The sequence below is a fragment of the Furipterus horrens genome, unplaced genomic scaffold (assembly GCF_987537825.1).
Source record: "Furipterus horrens unplaced genomic scaffold, mFurHor1.1.pri manual_scaffold_13, whole genome shotgun sequence".
NCBI classification, from domain to species: Eukaryota; Metazoa; Chordata; class Mammalia; order Chiroptera; family Furipteridae; genus Furipterus; species Furipterus horrens.
The window spans coordinates 38,846,069-38,868,513 of record NW_028327183.1 but is presented as its reverse complement, the minus strand read 5'-3'; the positions used below and the strand labels follow the sequence as shown (position 1 = coordinate 38,868,513).

Below are 22,445 nucleotides of genomic sequence, written 5' to 3'. Positions count from 1 at the left end.
TGTCTACACTTAAGGGTTCAAACTGATCAAATTGATTTGAGAGTTCTGGGGGGTGGGGGAGAGCAGGAGCGAGCCAGGGTCTCTGAGGCTAGGGGTGTGGGGAGTGTTAGAGGGTGTCTTGGGTTGGGGATCTGTGAGGGTGGTGACAGGTGAGAAAGGAAGGTGGCAAGGGCACCTTCCCTCTAAACTGACTTGATGGGTCAGGGGGCAGGGCTTACTGTAGATGACATATGGAGTGGCCACTAAAGGGGCCTGGAGGCCAGACTGAGTGTGGGGCTTCCAGCATCCCTGGCTTACTCGCCCTCTTACATCTCTGGGCCAGATGTCAACAGAGGCCCCTCCCTCAAAGGCCTCACCTGGGCAGATGGGGAGAGTTTGTGGAAGGGGTCTAAGACTAGAGGGGTGTGTGTGTGTGTGTGTGTGTGTGTGTGTGTGTATGGGTAGAAGTGACCATGGGATGGGAGGCCTGCGGGGCTCTCTCTTACCAAGGGAAGGAGAGGGTATCCAGTAACAAAAGAGATAAAGGCTAGTGTGCCTCCTCTGTCTGCTGGAGATCCTGCTGGTGGACAGGACATTGGTGGGTGTTTTCATCCAGGCAGAGGCTCAAACCTGAACATAAAGTTTGGAGTAGGAGGGCCATGGGCGTGTGCATGGAGGAACTGAGTAAGTGTGTGTGACCAGGTGAGTCATCTCACCCACTGGGGATCTCTTAGGGTAGAGCCATTGTGGGTAACAGTGGAAGAGTAAGGCCCACTTGGGGACACAGACATCTAGAGGACTGAATCCTTCCCTCAGCAGTAATTTCAAACATTCTCCAAGAGTGGAGGGCATGTAACTTCATTTCCCTGTGCTTCAGAGTCCTCATCTGAAAAATGGGGATAATAATAGCATCACCTGGGAGGGTCATTATGAGGACTAAGTGAGTTAATCCCTGTAAAGCACTTAGAAGTGTGTCTGGCACATGTGGGTGTTCAGTATATTTATTCATTCATTTAATATTTATTGACCATTTATTATGAGCTAGGCATTTATCTTTCTAATGGTAATATAATAGTACCATTTTACATCTTAGTACAGATTCTCCTTTTAAAAAAAAAGATTTTATTTATTTACTTTTAGAGAGAGGAGAAGGAAGGGAGAAAGAGAGGGAGAGAAACATCAATATGCAAGAGACACATCACTTGGTTGCCTCTCACACGCCCCCAACTGGGGACCCAGCCCACAACCCAAGCATATGTCCTGACTGGGGAATCGAACCGGTGACCTTTAGGTTCACAGGCAGGTGCCCGATCCACTGAGCCTCACCAGCAAGGGCCAGATTCTCCTTTTGGATGAATGAATTTATTGAGCAGGAACCTTATAAAACAATTTCCTTATATTTACTCACGTAATCCTCACAAAAATCCACCGAGGCACCACCCTGATGAAGAAATTGAGACCCAGAAGAGTAGATCATTTGCTTAAGGTTACAGGGCCACCAAGTGGCAAAGCCAGGATTCGAACCTAGGGGATATGGCCGTCGCTCCTAACTAGCACTGCCGCTGTCAGGCCTGCGAAGGGGTTGAGTCGGTTGGGCGGGGTCACTGTGAGAGTGACAGCTCCTAGTGGAACAGAGTAGGATAGGGTTCTCTGGAGCTAGGGGGGTGGGGGTGGCGGTGGGGAGGGGACACTCAGTGAGCCAGCGTGTGCGCGAGCGCGGAGATGTTGGTGGGATGTTTGTGTGGGCACCTGGAAAGTGTCTCCGAGTCTTCTGGCACTGAAGTGTGTGTGAGTGTAAAAAAGGTGGGGTGAGCGTGAGTCTACGTGGCCGGCTGTGAGTATACGTGTGAATTTGTGTGTAAATGGCTCCGTGTGGGTGTGCAAGTCCAGGTGTGCGTATGAGTGTATGCCTGTGAGACCAGATGTGTGAGTGAGTGACGTGTGTGAGTGACTGCGTGCTGCACCCCTTTCCCAGCATGGTCCTGGCAGCCCCCAGGCCTGAACTACGACTCCCAGCCTGGCCCGGGCCGGCCCGCCCCGCCGCTCTGATTGGCTTTGGCCCCCATGCTCCCGCCCCCCGGGAATGAATGGATGGGCGGCCTCCGCGCCCGCAGGAGCGCTGGGAGGACCGACCCGGCGGGGACCTGCTGGGGGCAGGACCGGGGGAGCAAGATGGCCACAGTCATCCCCGGCCCCCTAAGGTGATGCGGGGCAGAAGGCGGGGGAGGGCGCGCCGGCGGGTCTGCACGGGCGTGTGTGTGTGTGTGTGTGTGTGTGTGTGTGGCAGCTGGGGGTGGGGCCGGTGGGGTGTCTGGGGGGCTGTCACTGTGGGTTCTGCTGCAAGGGGGTGCGAGTGTGTGTGAGTCTGGGTCTCTGGCAGGAACAGGGTCCAATGCACTACTCCTGGAGGAGTAAAGGGTGTGGGGAACTCAGAGTTTTCTTCGAGCCCTCTTCGGAGCAGGGGTCATATCCTGCCCTGCGACCCCCTGGTAGAGGAGAAGGTGAAATGGCGGGGTGGGGAGAGTGAGGGGGTGTGGGGACCTTGGTAAACTTGAGGGAAGCTCACACTGCCTTTGTCTTGGGATGTGGAGTGTCACTTGTTTGTGCTCTGTTTTTGAGGGGGATATGTGTGTAGAGATGTGTTTCATTTCTTTTATTCTACACTAGGTATCTTTGGATATTTGGGTCTGAATGTATGTACATGTCCTTTGAAACCCTTCATCATTTGTGTTGTGTGTCTTTGTATATGTAGGTATACATGTATCTATGTGTAAATTTTTGTGTGAATATGGGTAGATGTATCTGTTTCTATATTGTATATGTGTGTGTCTTTGTGTGTTTGAATACATAGTCTTTTAGATGTTGGTTTCTATATTGTATATCTTTGTGGATGTGTGTGTATCCTGGGTGAATCTGTATTATTTCTTTGTATAGTGTATATGTGTGATTTGTTTGTGTTGTATCTTTGGATATATGTGTAAGTGCATATGTTTGCTTTAACATTCCTTCTTTTAACATGTATCTGTATGTGTGTTTAGTTGCTTCAGTGTGTGTATATGTGATGTGGTATGTCTGATCTGTCTGCACGTTGTGTGTCTTTGTATGGGTGATTTGTTATGTTGTGTGTGCCTTTGGATATGTGATGCATATTTATGATTGTATGTGTGATCTGTTTCTACACTGTGTGACTTGGGATATTTGTTTTTCAGTAGGTATGTGTATGTGCACATATGTGAGATTTATCTGTTTCTCCTTTGTGAGTCTTGGGATATGTCTCTCTTTGTGTGTGAATTGGTGTGACTGTGTGATTTGTTTGAGTTGTACGTTTGGGTATGTGCACATAGGGACGGGTCCCGGTGTATTTTTGTTTGTTTCTATATTGTGTATACCTACTCATTGGCTCGAGGCCTACTTGAGTGCCAGGCGGGGAGGTTCCTGAACCCAGGAGCCACAGGAGGGGAGAGGTGAGGTTGGAAGAGTCTGCCCACCCATTCCTGACAGGCTGACTGAGGGGAGGGGTCCTGGGCAACCTGGCGCTCCTGCCCTTGTTGACCGCCACCCGCCTGCCCGCCCACCCACCGCTCCTCACAGCCTAGGCGAGGACTTCTACCGCGAGGCCATCGAGCACTGCCGCAGCTACAACGCGCGCCTGTGCGCCGAGCGCAGCCTACGCCTGCCCTTCCTCGACTCTCAGACCGGTGTGGCCCAGAACAACTGCTACATCTGGATGGAGAAGACCCACCGCGGGCCCGGTACCCGCCAGGAGGGTGAGGGCGGGGGCAGGGCAAGGCCGTCGCCTCGCAGCTCCGGTCTTACAGCCTGTTTCACTCCAGGTTTGGCCCCAGGACAGATCTACACGTACCCCGCCCGTTGTTGGAGAAAGAAACGGAGACTCAACATCCTGGAGGACCCCAGACTCCGGCCCTGCGAGTACAAGATCGGTGGGTGGAGCTATCTGTGCCTGGGCTGGCTTCCATGCGCTCCCCCAGCAGCGCTGTGTAGCAATGCCAGTGTGTATTTGAGCCTTCACCTTACCTCCCTTCTAGCCAGTGTCTGAGTGGCGGCTGTGTGTCTGCCTGTGTGTTGTCCGGAGATTATCCCGTTTTCCCTGAGTGACTGAGCTTTGGATGGTATCTTCTACTTGGCCCCAAGTGTATTTGAGAACACAGCAGTATGTGTTATGGTGTCTAGGTGCATCCAGCCTTTGTATTCTTCCCTCATGAGCTGGTTCTGTTTCTTCCTCTGGGTGCCTGAATAGTATGGATGTGTCAGAGTACATGATTTTAACTCTTGACATTTGTAATGGAGTGTATACATAAGTGTCTGAGTCTCCTTCTAGGTGTTTCCAAGTGTATTAGAAGGCTTATTTCCTTATGTGTGTGCATGTGTCTGGTATATCAGGGTGTCTGGCTGCCTCTTTCCTTGAGCTTTCAGGTACTTGAAATGTCTGGGAGGTTCTCTTCCCTCAGCATCTTGTGGATTAGGTGTGTTCCTGCCCATGTGTGTTGGTCCACCAGTACTATCAGAGTCACTGGCTGTTTCTCTTTCCCATCCATCCAAGGGTCTGTGTGGGTCCAGGTACATTAGGTCCAGGAGTCTACCTGGCTGTGTCTTCCTGGGTGTGTCTGACTGCCTCAGAGGGACTGTCTGTATTTTCCTTCTGTATGTCCATGTGTATCTGAGTGATTCTCTCTAAGTGTGTCTGTATCTCCCCCATGTGTGTCCAGGTATATAATAGGGTCAGGCTATGTCTGATGGTCTAAGAATCTATTTCTGAGTGTCTCTGGGTATATCCAAGGGTCTGCATGTGTCTCCTCCATGTGTCTGGGTGCATTTAAATGTCTGGGTATCTTCCTTTGTCTGGCTGTCTCAAATAATCTGTATCTTTCCAGTGTATGCCCATGTATATCCTGTTTGAATGTCTCAATGTCTCCATATTTGTCTAGGTGTAACTGAGGATCTGGCTGGGGTCTCCTCCATATATCGAGGTATATACAAGGGTCTGGCCTCCTGCTCAGTGTGTCCTAGAGAATCTGAGGGTCTGGCTGTGTCTACCCCAGGGTCTGAGCATCCTTCTCACTGTGTGTAGTTGAATCTTTGAGTCTGCTGCTGGTTGAGAGTGGAAAAGCCCCTTCCCTTCTTCAGTGAGCATGGTTCCCCATCCTGGGCAGTTTGAGGAGTCCTCCAGGGACAACTTCCCCACTTGATTCCCCCACTATGGCCTTGTCCCCAGACTGTGAGGCACCCCTGAAGAAGGAGGGAGGCCTCCCTGAAGGGCCGGTCCTTGAGGCTCTCCTGTGTGCTGAGACAGGGGAGAAGAAGATTGAGCTGAAGGAGGAGGAGGCCATTATGGACTGCCAGGTAGGAACCCCCCCGCCCCAGGGGCTTCAGCTCTCTGACCCCTGCCACCTACCCTGGCACATCCCATCCCTGGTCTGAAACCTCGCCTTGCTCCCTAGGATCTGCCGACATCTTAAGTCTTCATCCTCCTGCACCTCATCTCTTTGGAAGACCTCCTGACTTGCCCTGCCACCCAAATCTTCAGCTCTGCACAGAATCCCCCAAAGCAGAACAGTGCCCCACATTTTCTTGACTCCAATTTTTGTTCTCCTGGTGCCTAGAAACAGCAGCTGCTGGAGTTTCCACATGATCTCGAGGTGGAAGACTTGGAGGATGACATTCCCAGGAGGAAAAACAGAGCCAAAGGAAAGGTATCTCCCCGTCACCCCTCCCCTCAAAGCAGACCCCATTTACCAAGCAGGCACAGTGATCAGACCTGTCCTAGTTTGACCTCATTTAACCCTCAGAACAGCTGGGGAGATCGTATACCCATTTCACAGATGTGGAGGCTGAGGCTCAGCTATATTAAACCATCTGCAAAGCAGAGACTGTAAGGTGGGCTAGAACTCTCTTCATAACTGTGCTATACGTAGTGCAGAGGAAACTGAACTGTACAGAGCTTGAATTGCATAAGGCCTGCTGTTAGGAAGTGGTGGAGCTGCGATACAACTTTCGAGTCCAAATGATGAAAACTTTCAGTTCCTTCCCTTTTTTGGTCCCTCACTCCTGACTCTTCCCCTAGGCATATGGCATCGGGGGACTCCGGAAACGACAGGACACCGCTTCCTTGGAGGACCGAGACAAGCCGTATGTCTGTGATAGTGAGTCCTTCTGAAGAGGGGGAAAAAGAGAGAGCGAGGCCTAGGGACCTGTCCCCTCTTGGCCCCCACTCCTGTTTGGGACCTTAGTGGGGGGATGCCCAGGCCTCTGGCAGAGGGGGAGGTGTGATCCTGGAGGCCAGAATGGAGGCCAGGCTGGGAGGGCTCACCCGCCCTCCCTGCTCCTCTGCTCTCCAGTCTGTGGGAAACGGTATAAGAACCGGCCGGGGCTCAGCTACCACTATACCCACACCCACCTGGCTGAGGAGGAGGGGGAGGAGAACACGGAGCGCCACGCCCTGCCCTTCCACCGGAAAAACAACCATAAACGTGAGCAGGCAGGCGGGCTGTGGGCTAGTGAGGGGCCCTGAGAATGGGGGCCCGGAGCCTGGGATGGAGGGGTCATATTAGACATTTCTGGAAAATCTCCAGCTTGGCGGTCCCCTCCCCCCACCAACCATGGGGAAGCTGGCTCTGGGGTTGCCATGACAACCAACCATCTCCCTCTCCCTCTCCCTCCCCCCCACCTCTCCCAGCCAGGCATAATATTTCTGGGTCTGATTTATTGTTTCAATTAGAGCTTGGGGAGGGGGGTGATAGATGAGTCTCCTCCTCCCTGCCTCCCTTTCTCCCTTCTCTGCTAAGCTTTGGTGGAGTGGCAGGTCTGTGGCCTGGGAGCCCTTGGTGACGACAGTGGCGGGATGGGGAGGGCCTGGAGGGGACTCTGCCAGTGGGGAAGCCGTCTTCACACCGATCCCTTGAAGGGAGAGGACTGTCTTCTTACCCCCACCACTGCACACCCAGGCATCCCTGTGCTCAGCACTTACTTTCTGAATGTTTACACACCAGGTCCTGGCCAGGGGAATCCACCCTGTTTTTATCTAGTTGGGATTTAGTTGGGGGTGGCTGTCTGTCTGAAAGAAGCGTGTATGTGTGGGGAAGCAGGATACTCCTCCTGAAGCTGTTTTTGCCCAGTTTTTACCTAATAAAGAGGACATGTCACAACGACAAAGAAATTGGGGGATCCCAAATCTCTTGCTACTGTCCACGACTCAGGGTAGCTACTCTCTCCCCACCTCCCCCAAGCCCAGACCTAGGGGTCCACCCCAGGGGCTGAGGCTGGGGGCAGGGTGGAGCCTTGCCTATGGTGAGAGTCCCTCTCTCTGTCCCCCCCGCCCCCAGAGTTTTACAAAGAATTGGCCTGGGTCCCTGAGGCACAGAGGAAACACACAGGTAGGGACGCCTCCCTCTGCCCCTACTTCTGCAGCAGCCTTTGACTGGGGGCCCTGCCTGCCCACACCAACCCTGCCCGCTGTCTTTCAGCCAAGAAGGGGCCTGATGGCACTGTCATCCCCAATGGCTACTGTGACTTCTGCCTGGGTGGTTCTAAGAAGACAGGGTGTCCCGAGGACCTCATTTCCTGTGCTGACTGTGGGCGATCAGGTGATGCCTCCACCTGAGGTTTCTAGGGGATAGGGTGGAGAAGACTCTAGAAGTCCAGATCTGGAGGATGGGATCAGAGGAGTGGGGACTGAGGGCGACCCAGTGTCGCAGGCGCACTGAGGGGAACCAGAGCTGGTGGGGCTGACTCAGCTGATGAGGACGGCAGGAAACTGAGTGGGGTCAGGGAGGCTCTGGGAATAATGGGATGTGGTTGTCTTGGCATTGTGGATAGTGACATGTGCTTATCCTGGTGGGGGGCAGTGAAAGCTGGTTGCTGAGGCATCGTGGGTAGTGGGCTGTGATAGTGAGTGATGGATTGCCGCTGCCTGGCTCTGTGGATAACAGAGGGCATTTGCCATGGAGCTGTGGTTAATAGATGTGGTTTCCGATGGTGGACCTGTGGGTAACAGATGGCGGTTGCCTCAGCCCAGTGTGTAATGAATTGTGGTTATGGGATTATGGGTAGTGTAATATGATTGTCATGGCAATTGGGTGTAGTAGAATGTAGTTGTGGCACTGGAGGAGTGGGGTGACTGGTGGATTGGCATTGCATAGTATTGCTATTAACCATTTGGTTCCTGGAGCATCCTGTGTAATGGGCTGCAGGGATCCCTGGGATGCCCCCACACTTTGGATGGTGGTTGCTATGGCATCGTGACTGGGAGAATGTGGTTGCCACGTTATGTGGTTACCTCCACACAGTGGCTAACAGAATGTGGCTGGCCAGTGTTGTGGGTGGTAGGAAGTGGTTGTCACAGCACTGTGAGTAATGGAATGTGGTTGCCATGGTGTTCTGGGGAGCAGAGAGCGGTTGCTATGGTGGCTGGGTAGGAGACTGATGGCCACAGCAGTGCTGCTTGCAGTAGGTTGCTGGGCACCCTGGGCAGGGTGGGGTCAGGCTGTGCACCACCGAAGCTCATCAGCCTTATGAGCCAGGGGTAAGGGCTGAGTTATTTCCTCCCCTGGGTCAGTAGTCACCAGGGGCATGATGACCCCTAACTGCATCCCTGCCCCTCGGCCCCCAGGACACCCCTCATGTTTACAGTTCACGGTGAACATGACGGCAGCTGTGCGGACCTACCGCTGGCAGTGCATCGAGTGCAAGTCCTGCAGCCTGTGTGGCACCTCGGAGAACGACGTGAGTCCCCCACCCCCTCCCCTGGGACATGCCCCCAGGTGGTCTCCCTACCTGGTACCTTCACCTTTGCCAGTTGGACCTAAAGCCTTTCCCTGGAGTCCCCTCCCTGGTGACCACTAGTAACCTGTATTATTATTATTGTTAGTGGCCATTCATTGAGCCCGGCACTTAATACTCTTCATCTCTCTGACTCCTCCCAACCACCCTCTGAGGTAGGTGCTTGTGTTCCCATTTCACAGAGAGGGGAAATGATGTGCCCAAGGTCAGCCAGCTAGGGAAATGGTATAGCTGGGACCTGAACTGATGTCCACTATTTCCAGAGCTGGTTTCAGACTGTTTCACCATCATTTTAAGTGTTCCATAAAATCTAATAAAGCCCAGACCACAAACTGCAAACTGACAGTGCTCAGGGGTGTTTTGCTCAGCCACGCTGGGTTTTGTCAAGATTCTGTGGTGCAGAGACCTCTCTCTGGGAGCCCTTTCTGCGGAAGGGCCCACCTCCCCCAGCCCCTTTGACTAGCCCCTGCCCCAGCCTCCCACCCCGGTCTCTGGTGCCCGTGCCCCCAGGGTGCCAGCTGGGCAGGTCTCACCCCTCAGGACCAACTGCTGTTTTGTGATGACTGCGATCGGGGTTACCACATGTACTGCCTGAGCCCCCCCATGGCGGAGCCCCCAGAAGGTGAGAGAAGAGGTGGGCATGACCTGGGGTGGTGGGTAGGCTGGAAAATTGTCTTCTTGCTGGTGAATAACCTGCCCTCTGGGTGGGAGGGGTTGAGCAGCCTGCCCTGGACCTGGGCCTAACTCCCTGTCCTCTGGCCACCTCCACAGGGAGCTGGAGTTGTCACCTCTGTCTTCGGCACCTGAAAGAGAAGGCCTCTGCCTACATCACTCTCACTTAGGCCTGTCTCTGGCTCACCTGGACCTTTGGGGTGGTGCTTGTCCACCTGCCTCTCGGAGCTCCTCTACTCTCTCCTCATCCTTAATGCCCTACAGTGGAAGGGGGAGCGGGGAGCCCGAGAGGGGGCTGGGCCACCCCCTTCCCTCTGTGCAAGTGGAATGTTTGCCCTTTGGGTTGGTGGGCCCAGCAGGGTTCCTCTCCCTTCCTCCTCCTCCATCCCTTGGCATATGGGCACCAGAGGCTTCTGCTCCCCTCAAAGCCATACCCCGCCTCTGGGCGGGCACGAGGGGTGGTGAATGCCAGTCGGCGGTCCAAACCCAGCCTTTTTCTAAAGAAAAAGTCAAAAAGTTTTTTAAAAAAAAGAAAAAAGAAATTAATATATACAAAGAGTCCTATAAGGCCTGGCTGGGTAGAGGGGGCACTGCTGAGCGAGTCCACAGGGCACCAGTCTATGCCAGCTTCCTGCCTGGCAGCCCCTCCCCCCAGTTCTGGAGCTGCAATGACCCCGCCTCCCCATCCCCAGGTGGGCACCATTCCCCCCTCTTGCCCAGGGCAGGTGGGTGTGGCATCCACCCCTCATCCCCTCTTGGTGCCCACCGTGGATACTGCATGATGTGAACCATGGTTTTGAACTCTGTTCCTATTCCTGCCCCCTCCCTGAGAGTCCCACCCTGCCTGCCACAGCCACAGGTGTTGCTGGTGGGGCAGGTGGGCCCTTGCCCAGCGCCTGCTGGGATGAGAAGCACAGACTCTGCAACTGGACTAGTTTCTCCTCCCCTCTCCGCCCCCTGCCCTGAGCCCCGCCGGCCAGGCCGGGCTGCCCCTGCCCCCCTCGCTGGCCATTTTGGAGGTAGTGAGGGGGAGTGGTTTTTTCTTGTGGTTGTGTGTTGTTCGGGTTAAAAAAAGGGAAAATGAGACTGCAAGTGGGTGAGGTTGTGGGTTTGGGGAGTCTCTCCCAATCCAGGCATGCCCCCCCTTGTAAATGAGTCTCCTTTATTGCCTGCCTCTGCTGTGAATTAACTTGTTCTGTGTAGTAAACTGGGCCTGACCTCTGCCATGACTACCTCCTTCTCCAGGCTGGGTTGGGGCGTCACCAAGAAAGGGAGCTGGGGCCTCGTTGTGGGGAGAAGCAACTGAGGTTAACAGCTGGAGCTGGCCCCTACCTCCATCCCCCTGCACCCCTCCTTTCTTTGGCTTTGTCCCACCTCCTCCCTGCCTTGGCTGAAAAGAGGGGGGATGGGGTGGAGGGGGCTCCCGCCCAGCCAGCTGTGGTTGCCCTGGCAACGGACTGCTGCAGCTGCAGCAGAAAGCAGAGAGGAGGGAGGTAGGAGCTGGGGGCTGGGGGAAGGGAAGGGATGAAAAGATGACGACTGGCAGCCCCTCCTGGGCTTGGGTAGAGGGCAGGGTGCCAGGAGCACCTCATCCTAGTACCAGACATCACCTGGGGCTCCCTGTGTGCGGCCAAACGCAGAGAAGGGGCAGAGGAGAGAAAGACAGGGACAAGACACAGGGACTCAGGAGAGAGGCTGAGATTGGGGTGTGGGGGGATGAGGAGATGGAACCAGGACAAGAGACAAATATGAGAATCACAAATTTATAGACAATCAGAAGAAAAGAGACAGCAGGACAGAGCATAAGAGGGAAGCCAAAGATCTGGAGAGATGCAGATGAGAGCCACAGGAATTATGGGGGAAGAGAAGAGATGGGGGTTTAGTGGGTGAGGAAATAATATCAATAAAAAAGACACATCGGGGAGGACGGAGACAGCGATTTGGAGAGAGAAGCGGAAGAGATGTGATGATGGAGGCAGAGAACTAGGGCACATACGTTAGGGGAGAGAGAAGGAAGGGAGAGGCACTTTGGGGAAAGGTAGAGCGAGGGTCCAGGGACAGGCAAAGTCTCAGGGCAAGGGCACAGGGAGATGAATGAGGTTTCACGGGAGAAAAGGACACAAAAAATTTAAGGGGACAATAGAAAAAATACTGAGAGCCAAAGGTATGAAGAGACTCAAAGCTCGGGTGAGGGGAGCCAGGGATGGGATGGGAGGCAGAGACGGGGAGGCTCCGAGAGGGTGCCTGTGGGGGAGGGGGATGAGGAGGAAGCTGAAATCGGGCAAAATGGGGAAGGGACAAGCAGGGAGCAATCAGGCAGGAGTGCGGGCTGGCACGTGCATGTGTGAGCTGAGGGGTGTTGGAAGTTGGTGTGTCGCAGGCGCCAGGAGAGGCTGTGAGAACAGCTTGTTCCACCGTTTCCTGGTGGGGGGAGGGCAGCTCGGTTGAGGATGGGGCCTCACGGAGGGTGGGGACAGGGAGAGTGTCTGGAACACTAGAATTTTTAGGAGATGTGGAAATAACTGGCCCACCTCCTCTGGAAAAAAAATCTACATACCCGTTTTGGAAAAAGAATTTCTTGTGTGTGGTGGTGAGGGAAGGGTCTGAGTCAAAGAAGCATCAGGTTTGAGCTCAGATGGAAACTTCAATGACAGGTAAATGAGTGAGGGGGCCAGAAAGACCCAGCCACCTGGCCAGCCCTGTCCAGAAGCTGGGCTGCCTCTTAGATCCAGTCAGAAAAAGGCCAGACCTTGGGATCGTCACACGGAATTTCAAGATTTGGAAAATCAGTTCGATCATGATCCCTGGGTCCAACTGCCAGTGTTCCTCAGGGCAGCTACAAACCTGGGCCCAGAGTTCAAGGCCCCTCCACAGCCAGGAGACCCTAGAGGAAGGGCTGGGCCGGGGGAGGTCACAGAGGAGGCATCAGCACCTTTCTTCACGTCCCCTGCTCCCCAGGGGCGGCTTTCCACCTCAACTACCAACTAGATGCTTGACAGAGGGAGGCTACTCCTCCTGCTGGGAGGAGGGGCACCAATAAACCAGCGCTGGGGTGGGGGTGGAGGGTGCCAGCCCAGCTGAAGGAGGCCCCTAGTTCTGAGTCTTGCTGCAAGAGACAGATTTACCAAGCTGGAAATCTGGCTTTCTTTATGTTCAATCTCCAGATTTTAAAAAGTTGACCACTATTCTAAAACCAACATAACTTTGTGGGTTGGGCTGGCCTTCGGGCCTTCAGTATGTGACTTCTGAGGTACAATCTCCCTCTTTTTAACTTAAGATGGGCTTTTACATTCTGAGTGGTGGATTTCTGTTATTTGCGTTTCAAGGAAAAAATGTTTTCAAGGCTGGTGTTTTCTGGTTCTTAGGTGAGTATCTGTGTGTGTGTGTGTGCGTACAGTATTTGGGACAAGGGGGACAAGAGGAGGGGGCTGACACTGGACCACACCTCTTATCAGTGACTCCAGGCAGCTGCCCAGCTAGTGAACAGTCATACCATTTCTATGAAACATTTATTTCCTTTGAAACCTCCAGAAACATGCCAGAAAAATCTCAAGACAGGGATAGGAAAAAAAAAACACACACAAAAAATAAAAAATCCAAATGAAACAAATCAACATATGAAAAAACCCCTGCTGCTATCTTTAGTCATCAGATAGAACACCAGCTTCATATTAAATAATTTGTTTTGCAGAGATCCTTATAAAAATAACAGAAAACAAAACCAAAAATCATAATTTACACTTGTCAATGTACATGATTAGGTCCCGAAAATGATTAGAATGATCTGAAGATGAGGTGACAACTTAAAAGGGGGGTTGGTCTCCAGGTTAGGGTCTGAGGAAAGGGTAGTATAGGGTGGTCCTGGAGAACCCATCCAAAGGGGATCTGGGAAGAGGGGCAGAGACATCACAGTAGTTGGCCAGGGCTGAGGACCCAGCAGGCCTGCCTGCAGCCATGTCTCCCACCACAGCTCAGGGGCAGGTGAGGAGGTGGCAGATGTGCAGGCTTTGTCACAGGACTGCAGTGCTGCCAGGGGCCAGTGGCTGACTGCAGGGGCACATGATCAGTGTCCTTTTCTCCTGATCCCTGAATGCCTGTGTCCTGGGCAGTCCCCAGTGCCCCCTTCCCTGAGGTTTCTGGCCCCAAAGAGAAGGTGGTGGGTTCTCTGAACAAGGACTGGGCCTCCTGCGCTGGCTCTCAGCCTGGGGCTGCTGCTCTGAGCCAGGCCCTCTAACTCCCCTGTCTGGTGCCTCCCCCAAAGGAAAGACATGGGCCTTCTACTCTGACTTTGTCCCCCTAAGTCTTATGGCTGAGCACTAGCCCGCCGGGGACATGCCTCAATCCTCAGCTTGAGGTTGGAGGAATCCACAAACTGTGGCCAGAGTTGCTGTGGCACAACTCTACATGAAAAAATAAATATATATATATATATACATATATATATATTTGTTTTTAAAGGAAAAAAAGAAACTCTGTTTCCTGGGTGAGCAGCGTAGTACCACACCAGCTTGCTGCCTGGCAAGCTGCCCCTTATTGCCTTTAGAGAAGACACGTCTCATGGGGGTTCGCACAGCAGCACAACAAAGGTTCCTGGGGAGCTGAGGTGTCCCAGTCTCTGCTGCTGTGGGGGCTGCAAGATGGGCCAAGGGATTTGCAAAGAGGAAACAAAAGTAGAGAGGAGATGAAGGCTGTTTCTCTCCAGCTATGACCTGAGGGCTCCAAGGAGTCCCTCCTGCTTCCTGGAAGAGACCGTGGCTTCATGGTCAGGGCTGGTGGGGCTGTGGCGGCTTTGTCACTGGGCCTGGCAGGCAAGAGCTGGAAGGTGAAGGGGCTCAGGCGCTGTGGCCTCTGGTGGTTGAGGAGCTGACAGAAAAAGACTAGAAACGGTGTGCACATAGTTTCCCTTTAAAGCAGTTGACTCTGGGATGTTTGGATTTCCCCTCTCCCTTCTGGGACCCCAAGAAAATAACTGAAGCTCTAAGAAAGTGCTGCTGGCTGTTTTTGGAAATATGGGGTCAGAAGGGAATGACGTCCGTGCCTCTTGGCACTACTGCATGAAGGATGGAGAGCCCTGGCCTGTTTCCACATGGGCTTTGACCTCTCTGGGGCGGGGTGGCAGGGGAGGAAGAACAGGCCATTTTCACACTGTGATTTCTCATGCAGGGGGCTGGTGGGCCCCACAAGCCCCAACTCTCGTACATGGCAAAGGAACTTGGTTTGTGAACTCCTGTTGCTGTGGTGTTTGGAGATTCACTCCTGCCCTCCCTCTCTCCTTTTTACAGCTTCTGACGGCTTGGTCCTAGGAAGAGGCTAGACAGGGCCCAGCAGGATGGCCCCTGGGGGCAGTGTGGGCAGGGCCCAGCTCCCAGGGACCAGGGATGAACAGTTCAGAGGGAGGCCTGAGACCCCGTTGTCTGCTGGGGATAGAGGGCCATGAGCAGACCCCAGCTCACAACCCTGGAGAGGCCTCCCTCATGTTTCTGTGTCCATGGGGAGTGTGGTGGGCCCTGGCTGGATTATCTTGGTCACACCTGCCACCAGGAGCTGAGCAAAGAGAGACAGGAGAGCAGGAGCCCCCCGCTGCCCAGGCAGGAGCTTGGGGGCAGCAGCCTCTCCACCTCAGAGTTCCTTCTTCTCCCTGCAGAAGATCTCCGCGAACTTGCGCAGCTGCTCGCTGGCGGCCTGTGACTCCTCCTGCAACCGCTGGTTGTTCTGCCGCAGGCTGGCCACCTCCGACTGCAGCACCGCCTTGTCCTGCTTCTCCTGCAGGTTGGGGTCTGGGCATCAGCCAAGGGCTCCCTGGGGCCTGTGAGCCTTGGCTCAGCTATGGTTTAGGGCTGGGCTGCCAGGGTGCAAAGCTCTGTTCTGCTCCTGGACAAGTTAACCTCAGGCAAGTCACTTCATATCTCTGAGACCCAGTTGCCTCAACTCTAAAAGGGGTGGCTGAGAGATCACATATTCAAGCTTTTACAACACAGCTTGATGTGGAGTGATGATCTGACAAATATCACTATAATTATCATCACCTTATTTCACCCTCCACCCCAGGACTTTGGGAAACCCAGCTCCAAACAGCAAGTGGGGAGCTGAGATATGAATGCAGGGCTGCCTGCGAGGGCTCCGCCGCCTCTCCTTTGCTTGAGACTCATATTATATGCTGCCTTTTATCCAAAAGTATATAATGTGACAAGTAAAAGTCTCCTCCCCCTTATTTCTCCTGGCTTTTCCACCCTGGAGGTAAATACAACAAACAATTCAGAAGGTGGCCTTCTAGGCAGTCGTCTGACCCATGGATGTTAAAACATTTTTTAAAAGTATGACAATGTTCTAGAAAACAGTTCTGCAGCTTGCTTAGTTTGTTACTTAAGTTATTGGACTTCTTTTGTATATTAGTAAACATATAGATTTCTGTGATTATTTTAATTGGCTGCAGAATATCCCGCTGCCTGGATGACCTGTCATTTCCATTACCATTGTCCTGTGCAAGGACAGCTGGACAGGTTCCAATTTTTAATTCTGCCAACAGTGCAGCGTGAACATCTTTGCTCACGGATCTCTTTGTGCCGTGCTTGAAATTCTGCTGGAAAAATTCCCACAAGTGGAATTGCTGGGTCAACATGGTACATAATTACATTTTTGAAAAATAATGTCCAACTGCCCCCCAAAAGGTCAGATCAGTTTATTCTTCCTCCAAGAATGTGGGAGTTTCTCTGTGAGCTCACCAGCCTTTACTCATGACTACATTCAAAGCTGGGTGGCCTCCCCCAGAATAGAAGGGGAGGGGGGGACAGATGCCTCCTCCTTGCTGGCCCCTGAGTGTCTGGGAAGTGGAGTAGGGGGCAGCTTACCTTCTGGAGGTCTGTGTGCAGCTGTTTCAGCATTGCTTCCAGCTGGTACACCTTGCCTGTCAGATCAAGGGGTGGCTCCTCACTGGAAAGACAGGAGAGAGGATCAGGCCCCTCTCACTACTGAGGTTCTGGGAGGTTCTTTCCCTGCTGGTGTCTCAAAGGGGCCTGGAAAAGGTGGTCGAGGGGGAAGCCAGAAGCCAGCCCTCCTCTCAGCCTCGCTCTACCCAGTAACAACATGTGTGGGGATCGAAGGCTGTGTGTGTGCCTGCCCAGAAGTGTGCTTTCCCCGGAGGATGGACCATGTGTGCGCTTGGGGATAAACTCTCACATGTGACCACCTCATGTGGCACAAGACAAAGAACCTGCCCCGCGGACATCCACAGAGCAGCGGGCAGGCCCTGACAGTGCTCCAGCACACGCAGCACTAATAACAAGGATGAGGAGGAGGCGGGTGGCCCACTGTCACTGAGAACGCACCTTGCACTGGGCGTGGTCTCAGCCTAGCAAGAGCTCTGGCGCAGCGCAGCCTGGGAGGTCACCACGTCATTACCCATTGGAGGAGGAGAAAGCCAGGCTCGGGGAGGGATGCTGCACCCGGGACCCCAGCTGGGGAGAGTGGGCAGCCCCTTGCTGTGGAAGGCTCAGCTGGGCATGTGGGACACACATATCTGGTGGGTGCTAGGTGGGGGATGGGCTCCAGCAGACAAGCAGAGGTCAGTGTCTCAGCCCAAGAAGGGGAGAGGACTTGGTCCTCCTGCCCTTCCCACCCCTTTCCTCCCTCCATGGTCCTGGCTCTGGGGGACCTGCAGCTGCAGGGGAGGTGGGACAAAGGTGGGAGGAGGTCATCAGTTCAGGGGCAAAGGGAATCCAGGAGTGCGCGCAGTCCACAGGTCCTACCATTTCCACACCCAGCTTGTTCCCAACCTCTCTGTGGCAGCACCACCTGCAACTGCCTCGTAATTACATTAGGGCCATGTTTGGGTGGAGGTTGAGTCCTGAAGCCAGTGTGTAAAGCCAACAACAAGAGTCAAAATTACCCTGAAAACGCGCTTGTACTGCCTACAAGGTCCAGTGCGTGACTGTTGTATACTAAGCCCTACAGGGGGCGGGGATGCACAAGTGTGAAATGCACTATTCACACCCACGGGCTTGCAAACCTGCCGGTTCCACTTACTTTCCTCTTTAATTTAATTTTCTGCCAAGACGGAGAAGTCAAAGATGTTATAGTAAATGTGAGGTGACTACAGTGATAGGCCTGTGTCCCTGTCCTCCTCCCTCCGTCAGGAAGCCTCATGAGGGCAGGGGTCCTATCTCATTACTCCAGCTCCCACTCTGCCCCTAGCCCAGCAGGGACTCTAAGGAAGATTCACATAATTTAGGAATATGCAGAGGAGGAAACCCAGGAGCAAACAGACGGCACAAAAAAGGGGAGCACTACTTAGCACTTTTCAAAGTTGGAAGTGCAATAACCGTGAGAACACTGATCACAGTGTTGTGTCCACCCCACCACGAGGACAGGGCTGACTCTGATGTGCTCACTGCTGGGCCCATGCATGGATCACTCCACATCTTAGTTGAGGGTGCAGATGCTCCCCCGCTACCACAGATGGGTAGTGGAATGACCTGCAGCAGGTGCACCTCTTTCACTGCGCACACCTGTCACCTGCAGGGAGTTGGGTTGCCAGGCCCCTGGGTGTTCCCAGGGAAACCTCACCTCATGGTCGGGGTGGTCCTGGGGGTCGGTGGCCCTCTCTCCAGGCTCAGGTGGCTGTGGACAGGACTGTGTGCAGGTGGCATGTCTGGGCTCAGAGCTGGGTCGTTGAGAGAGAAGAGCGACACAGCTCTTTGCACTGGGAGGGAGAGAGGGGAGAGGGGTCAGCAGGGTTCCCCGCCCCTCCTCACCCAAGGCCTCTCCCTGCACACCTCCTGCACAGGCACTGTGGATGAGTTCTTGCCAAAAAACTGGACCAGATAAGGACACAAAATCTCATCGTGATTCTGAGCAAGCCCCTAGACCAGATGACCAGTTTAGACAAAATTCAAAGGAGAGAGAGACAAGTTAAATTACAGTGTAAGTAAGGAACCCAATTCAGAACCTGGCACATTCTCTGCTTTCATCAATAAATAAGTGGCAAAAAAGAATGGTCAAAAGTGGAGGCAGTGAAGCTGGGTGACATATAGTCTAAATAACATCCCTGATTACAGCTCAGTTCTGAGAGTGTGTGAAATCGCAAAAGCAAAATGCAATGTGAAACAAGAGACTCTCACATATACTCACCAAAGAAAGGAAGTCACAGGGACTGCTGGGGAAAGCAAACATTCATGGGTTCTTCCCCACCCCCGATACGCACCTTGCTCTGTGGTGGGGCCTGGGTGCCAGCAGTTTTAAACAGGACTGTTAGGGGATCTTTCTGTAATGACAGTACCACAGAGCGGCCAGTTCACTGAGCCCTGGGACTGTTGCCAGACAAGGGGGCGTGAAACCCAGGAGGAGGGCCTGTGTGCGGGTTCCCAGAGGGGACAGGGCACAGCCCGGAGCCGAGTGGCACATGCTGGACACGCACTGCCATCCGGCAAAGGCGGCTTCTGATCAAGGGGACACTTCCTGCTCAGAGAGGAAGCACAGTAAAAACCTGAGTACCATTCCCTCAGACCCACCAACTGGCAACAGGCTGCCACACTGACCTCTCTCCCCACTTACGCGTGTGTGCACATATTTTTCCTTCTATTGAGAGTAAATTGCCAATATCATGGTGCTTCACCTCTACATAGTTCATTATATTTCTTCAAAAAATAAGGACACTCTCCTATATTATCACAACACACTGTCATACTCAAGAATTTTAACATTTATACAGGATGACTGTCTAATAGATAGTCATCTTGAAATTCCTTCAATTCTCTAAATAACATTCCTTATATAGCTGTCGTTTTCTATCCTGGATTAAACGTCTACTCTCTTTGAAAATATTTTTCTATGAACAATGTCACATATGCCCCAAAGCGAGAAAACAGCACTGTGCATCCTTATGAACCCATTGACAGGTTCGGCAATTTTCAGCATACTCTGGTTTCTTCCCCCGCCTGTGCTTTGCTTTTATTATCTACCTGATTACTCCTTGTAAATAGCTTATTGAGGCTTGGTTGACATACGACAACTTGCACATGCTGAAAAGAATACTACTTGGCCTCAATGTCCTTGTTGGTGAATGGGATCCTGATACAGCCCTAAGGCTAGAGACCAGAAGAGATGCTGTTGTAAAGTGATGAAGTGTTGGCTCAGACATGCCTGGTAATGTCATCATGGCTGCAGAGTCACGTCCTTAAGGAAGTACCCCTAAGCAACCCTTTCCTACCACTGAGCTTGCTGGACCTCCAAAGGGTCACATTCATCAGCAGCGATGGGCTTCTGCTTGGCGGCCATTCGCAGTGGTTCTCGAGTGGAAGGCGGGATAGTGAGAGGCCAGGTCTCTTATGCTCTGACCACTCTCCCTCTTACCCTCCACCCCAGGTGTGACTGCCTTCATCCTGTGGCCAGTGGAGGCTGCAGGATGGGATGGAAGCAATGGATAGAGGCAAATGAGGAAGAAGTTTCCTCTAGGGCCACCTGCCAGGTGTGGATTGGCTCAAACATGGAAAAATGAAGGATGTGTACTATATGGATCTGGTTTAACAAATCTGTGCCAGGCCCATGCTTGGCACCTGGTAGTGACAGCCCTGGGGTCCTGACCACCTGGTCCAGTGGGGAGACATACCCATCATGGGACAGCAATGGCTCAGCGTGGTCAGGGCAGGGATGAGGGGCAAAACAGAGGGACCAGGGCTGTGGCAGCTCAGAAGAGGTACCTGATCCAGACTAGGGGATACCAGGGAGGGCTTCTTGGAGGACAGCTAAGCTGTGGCTTAAAAGATTAAAAAATGGGCCAGAAGACTATATTCGTGTCTATCAGGGATCACCATGAGTACCACTTTAGATGAGAAAATGAAGGCTTAGAAAGGTAAAGACGCTTGCCCAAGGTCACACGCGAAGGAAATGGCAGATTGCTAGCTGTACCTCATGATCAGTTTTCTCTTTCTCCATAATAACAAATCCCAAGTTTCAGCTGGGCACATGCCTCATTTCCCAGCCAGCCCTGCAGCTAGGCGTGGCCATGTGTGAAACTCTGGACAATGGAAGTAAGCATAGGAGGAGTACGAGGTTTTGGGAAGCGTCTTTCCCTCTCCTGCTGGTCAAAGCTGGACATCAGGTCCAGAACCCTAATAGCTTCACTGTGGGGGTGAGGAGCCCTCATCCCACTGTGCCTGTGGAAGTGCCACATCAGTCCCAGGCAGCCCAGCCCAGGAATTTTTACCTGTGCAAAACCTGGCATGTTTAAGTCATTATTATCTTGTATTTTCTGCCACTTGTAGCCGAAGCAGGTCTAAACACAATTAGGTTTGCTATAATTTTGCCCTATAGTAGTAATATGAGGTACTGTCTGCTGAGGGCTCGCTCTGTGCCCGACATGTTGATTTGCAGACAAGGTAGCTGAGGATCAGAGAGATGAAGACATTTGCCCAGGAGTGTGCAGAGAGCAAGTGATGGTCAAGGATGTGGACCCTGTTCCCCCTGATTCTGGAACCTGTGTGTGTCTCCCTTCAAAGCTTCAAGGGGCCCCACTTTGGCTGTGAGGGCACAGAAGCGAGTAGGATCTGGCAGGCTGGGTGGAGGGTGCCTACCTTCGTACACCTTGGCTGCGTTTACCAGGCTGGACCACTCAAGGCCAGTGGCTGTGTCAGGCAGTGGCATCATCCCGGGGTCGAGGCGTCGCAGTGGCCGGTCCCGCCCGTCCGTCAGTGAGAGCTCGGAGGCTGACATGGTGGCTGGGCGGGGACAGCACAGGCCGGGAGGCAGGTGAGAATGACAGCATGGAAGAGAGGTTAATACACTATGTTGTACTTTACATATAATTATGCAGCATTATGTAATTGTCATAACAACATTAATATATCATTAAGTAAATGCTGTATTTATTAGATGATAAATGCCAAGGAAAATATCTAGCAGGGAAGGGAGGTGGGCGTGTTGGATAGTTATGTGGGTACAATTTTAGATAGGATGCTAGCAGGGGCCTCGCTGAGAAGATGGCGTCTGCACAAAGCTCTGAAGGAGGGGAGGACTGAGCCAGGGATTACGTGGGGGAAGAGCATCCAGGCAGATGAAGAGGCAGTGCAAAATTCCCAAGGCAGGAATGTGCCTGTAGGTTTAAGGGACAGAGAGGTGGCCATGCGGCTGGGACAGAGGAAGAGAGTAGTGGAAGGTGAAGTCAGAGAGGTGACAGGACTGGACTGCATGGGGCCTTGTGGGCCACAATGAGGACTTTGTCTCTTCCTGAGTGAGATGGAGCCACAGGAGGGCTCTGAGCAGAGAAGGACGTGACCTGATGCAGTGTTCACAGGGTCCCTCTGGCTTTGTTTGGGGGACAGACAGTGGAGGGGATGTGGGGAGCAGGGAGGCGGTGAGGAGGCCACTGCGATGGTCTAGGAGGGAGACAAGGTGGATAGGACCAGGTGGGCTATGGAAGGACAAGTGGGAGGATCCTGGCTCTACCCTGTAGGTGGGCTAACAGTATTTCCTGAAAGTGGATGTGGGTGTGAGACAGAGAAGCGAGGGTGAAGTCAGGACCCTGGGGCTGGCACTGAGATGGGCAAGGCTGGGGGTGGGATCAGAAATTTGTTTCTGGAGGTGTGGCATGTGAGCTGCCATTGGCTCCCCATAAGGAGCCTGGAGTGGGCGCCAGGTAGCAGATGTAACCGGGCTGTCAATGTCTGGACAGCGTTTACTGTGGCAGGGTTACTGTGGGGAGACCTGGTGGGTTCAGGTAGGGAAAGTGGCCCCTGAAATCTCAGGGTGTCGGAGGTGACAGATTGCACAAGTGTCACATCAGCAACTGCATTGGCTACAGCCACCGAGTGAGTCCCCTGTGCTGGGCTTAGGCCCTGGGACTCAACTCACTGATGCCTCACAGCCCATTAAGGGACAGAGGAGGATGGCAAGGTACAGGGAGGCCACGAGGTAACTTGGGCAGGAAAGGCCAGGCCTGGCTGAACCAGGGCTACTCCGTGCACCCCGAGTGTCCGCTGGGCACCATGCTGGGCACTACAGGGCTT

The 22,445-nt window shown here is 53.2% G+C and overlaps 2 protein-coding genes across 20 annotated transcripts in view; one reads left to right on the top strand and one right to left on the bottom strand.

The window, feature by feature from the left end:
• Positions 1-22,445, top strand: part of DPF1 (double PHD fingers 1) — a 38,036-nt gene that overhangs the window by 2,203 nt on the left and 13,388 nt on the right. The window contains exons 1-12 of one of the 16 annotated variants that reach the window (XM_090259365.1): positions 1,690-2,180; positions 3,571-3,731; positions 3,813-3,920; positions 5,213-5,340; positions 5,601-5,690; positions 6,062-6,140; positions 6,336-6,467; positions 7,320-7,370; positions 7,461-7,580; positions 8,606-8,718; positions 8,864-8,930; positions 9,286-9,347. In XM_090259365.1, the coding sequence (XP_090115491.1) occupies positions 2,044-2,180; positions 3,571-3,731; positions 3,813-3,920; positions 5,213-5,340; positions 5,601-5,690; positions 6,062-6,140; positions 6,336-6,467; positions 7,320-7,370; positions 7,461-7,580; positions 8,606-8,718; positions 8,864-8,890 (1,146 nt within the window). In that variant the 5' untranslated portion in view covers positions 1,690-2,043 and the 3' untranslated portion in view covers positions 8,891-8,930; positions 9,286-9,347. The other 15 variants (XM_090259356.1, XM_090259358.1, XM_090259355.1 and 12 more) reach the window with 15 other exon arrangements.
• Positions 14,515-22,445, bottom strand: part of SIPA1L3 (signal induced proliferation associated 1 like 3) — a 251,283-nt gene continuing 243,352 nt past the window's right edge. For all 4 annotated transcript variants that reach the window (XM_090259351.1, XM_090259350.1, XM_090259352.1 and 1 more), the window contains 4 exons: positions 21,015-21,158; positions 18,010-18,145; positions 16,296-16,377; positions 14,515-15,210 (listed from right to left, as the gene is read on the bottom strand). In XM_090259351.1, coding sequence (XP_090115477.1) covers positions 15,067-15,210; positions 16,296-16,377; positions 18,010-18,145; positions 21,015-21,158 — 506 coding nt within the window. In that variant the 3' untranslated portion in view covers positions 14,515-15,066. The remainder of the gene's footprint in view (positions 15,211-16,295; positions 16,378-18,009; positions 18,146-21,014; positions 21,159-22,445) is intronic.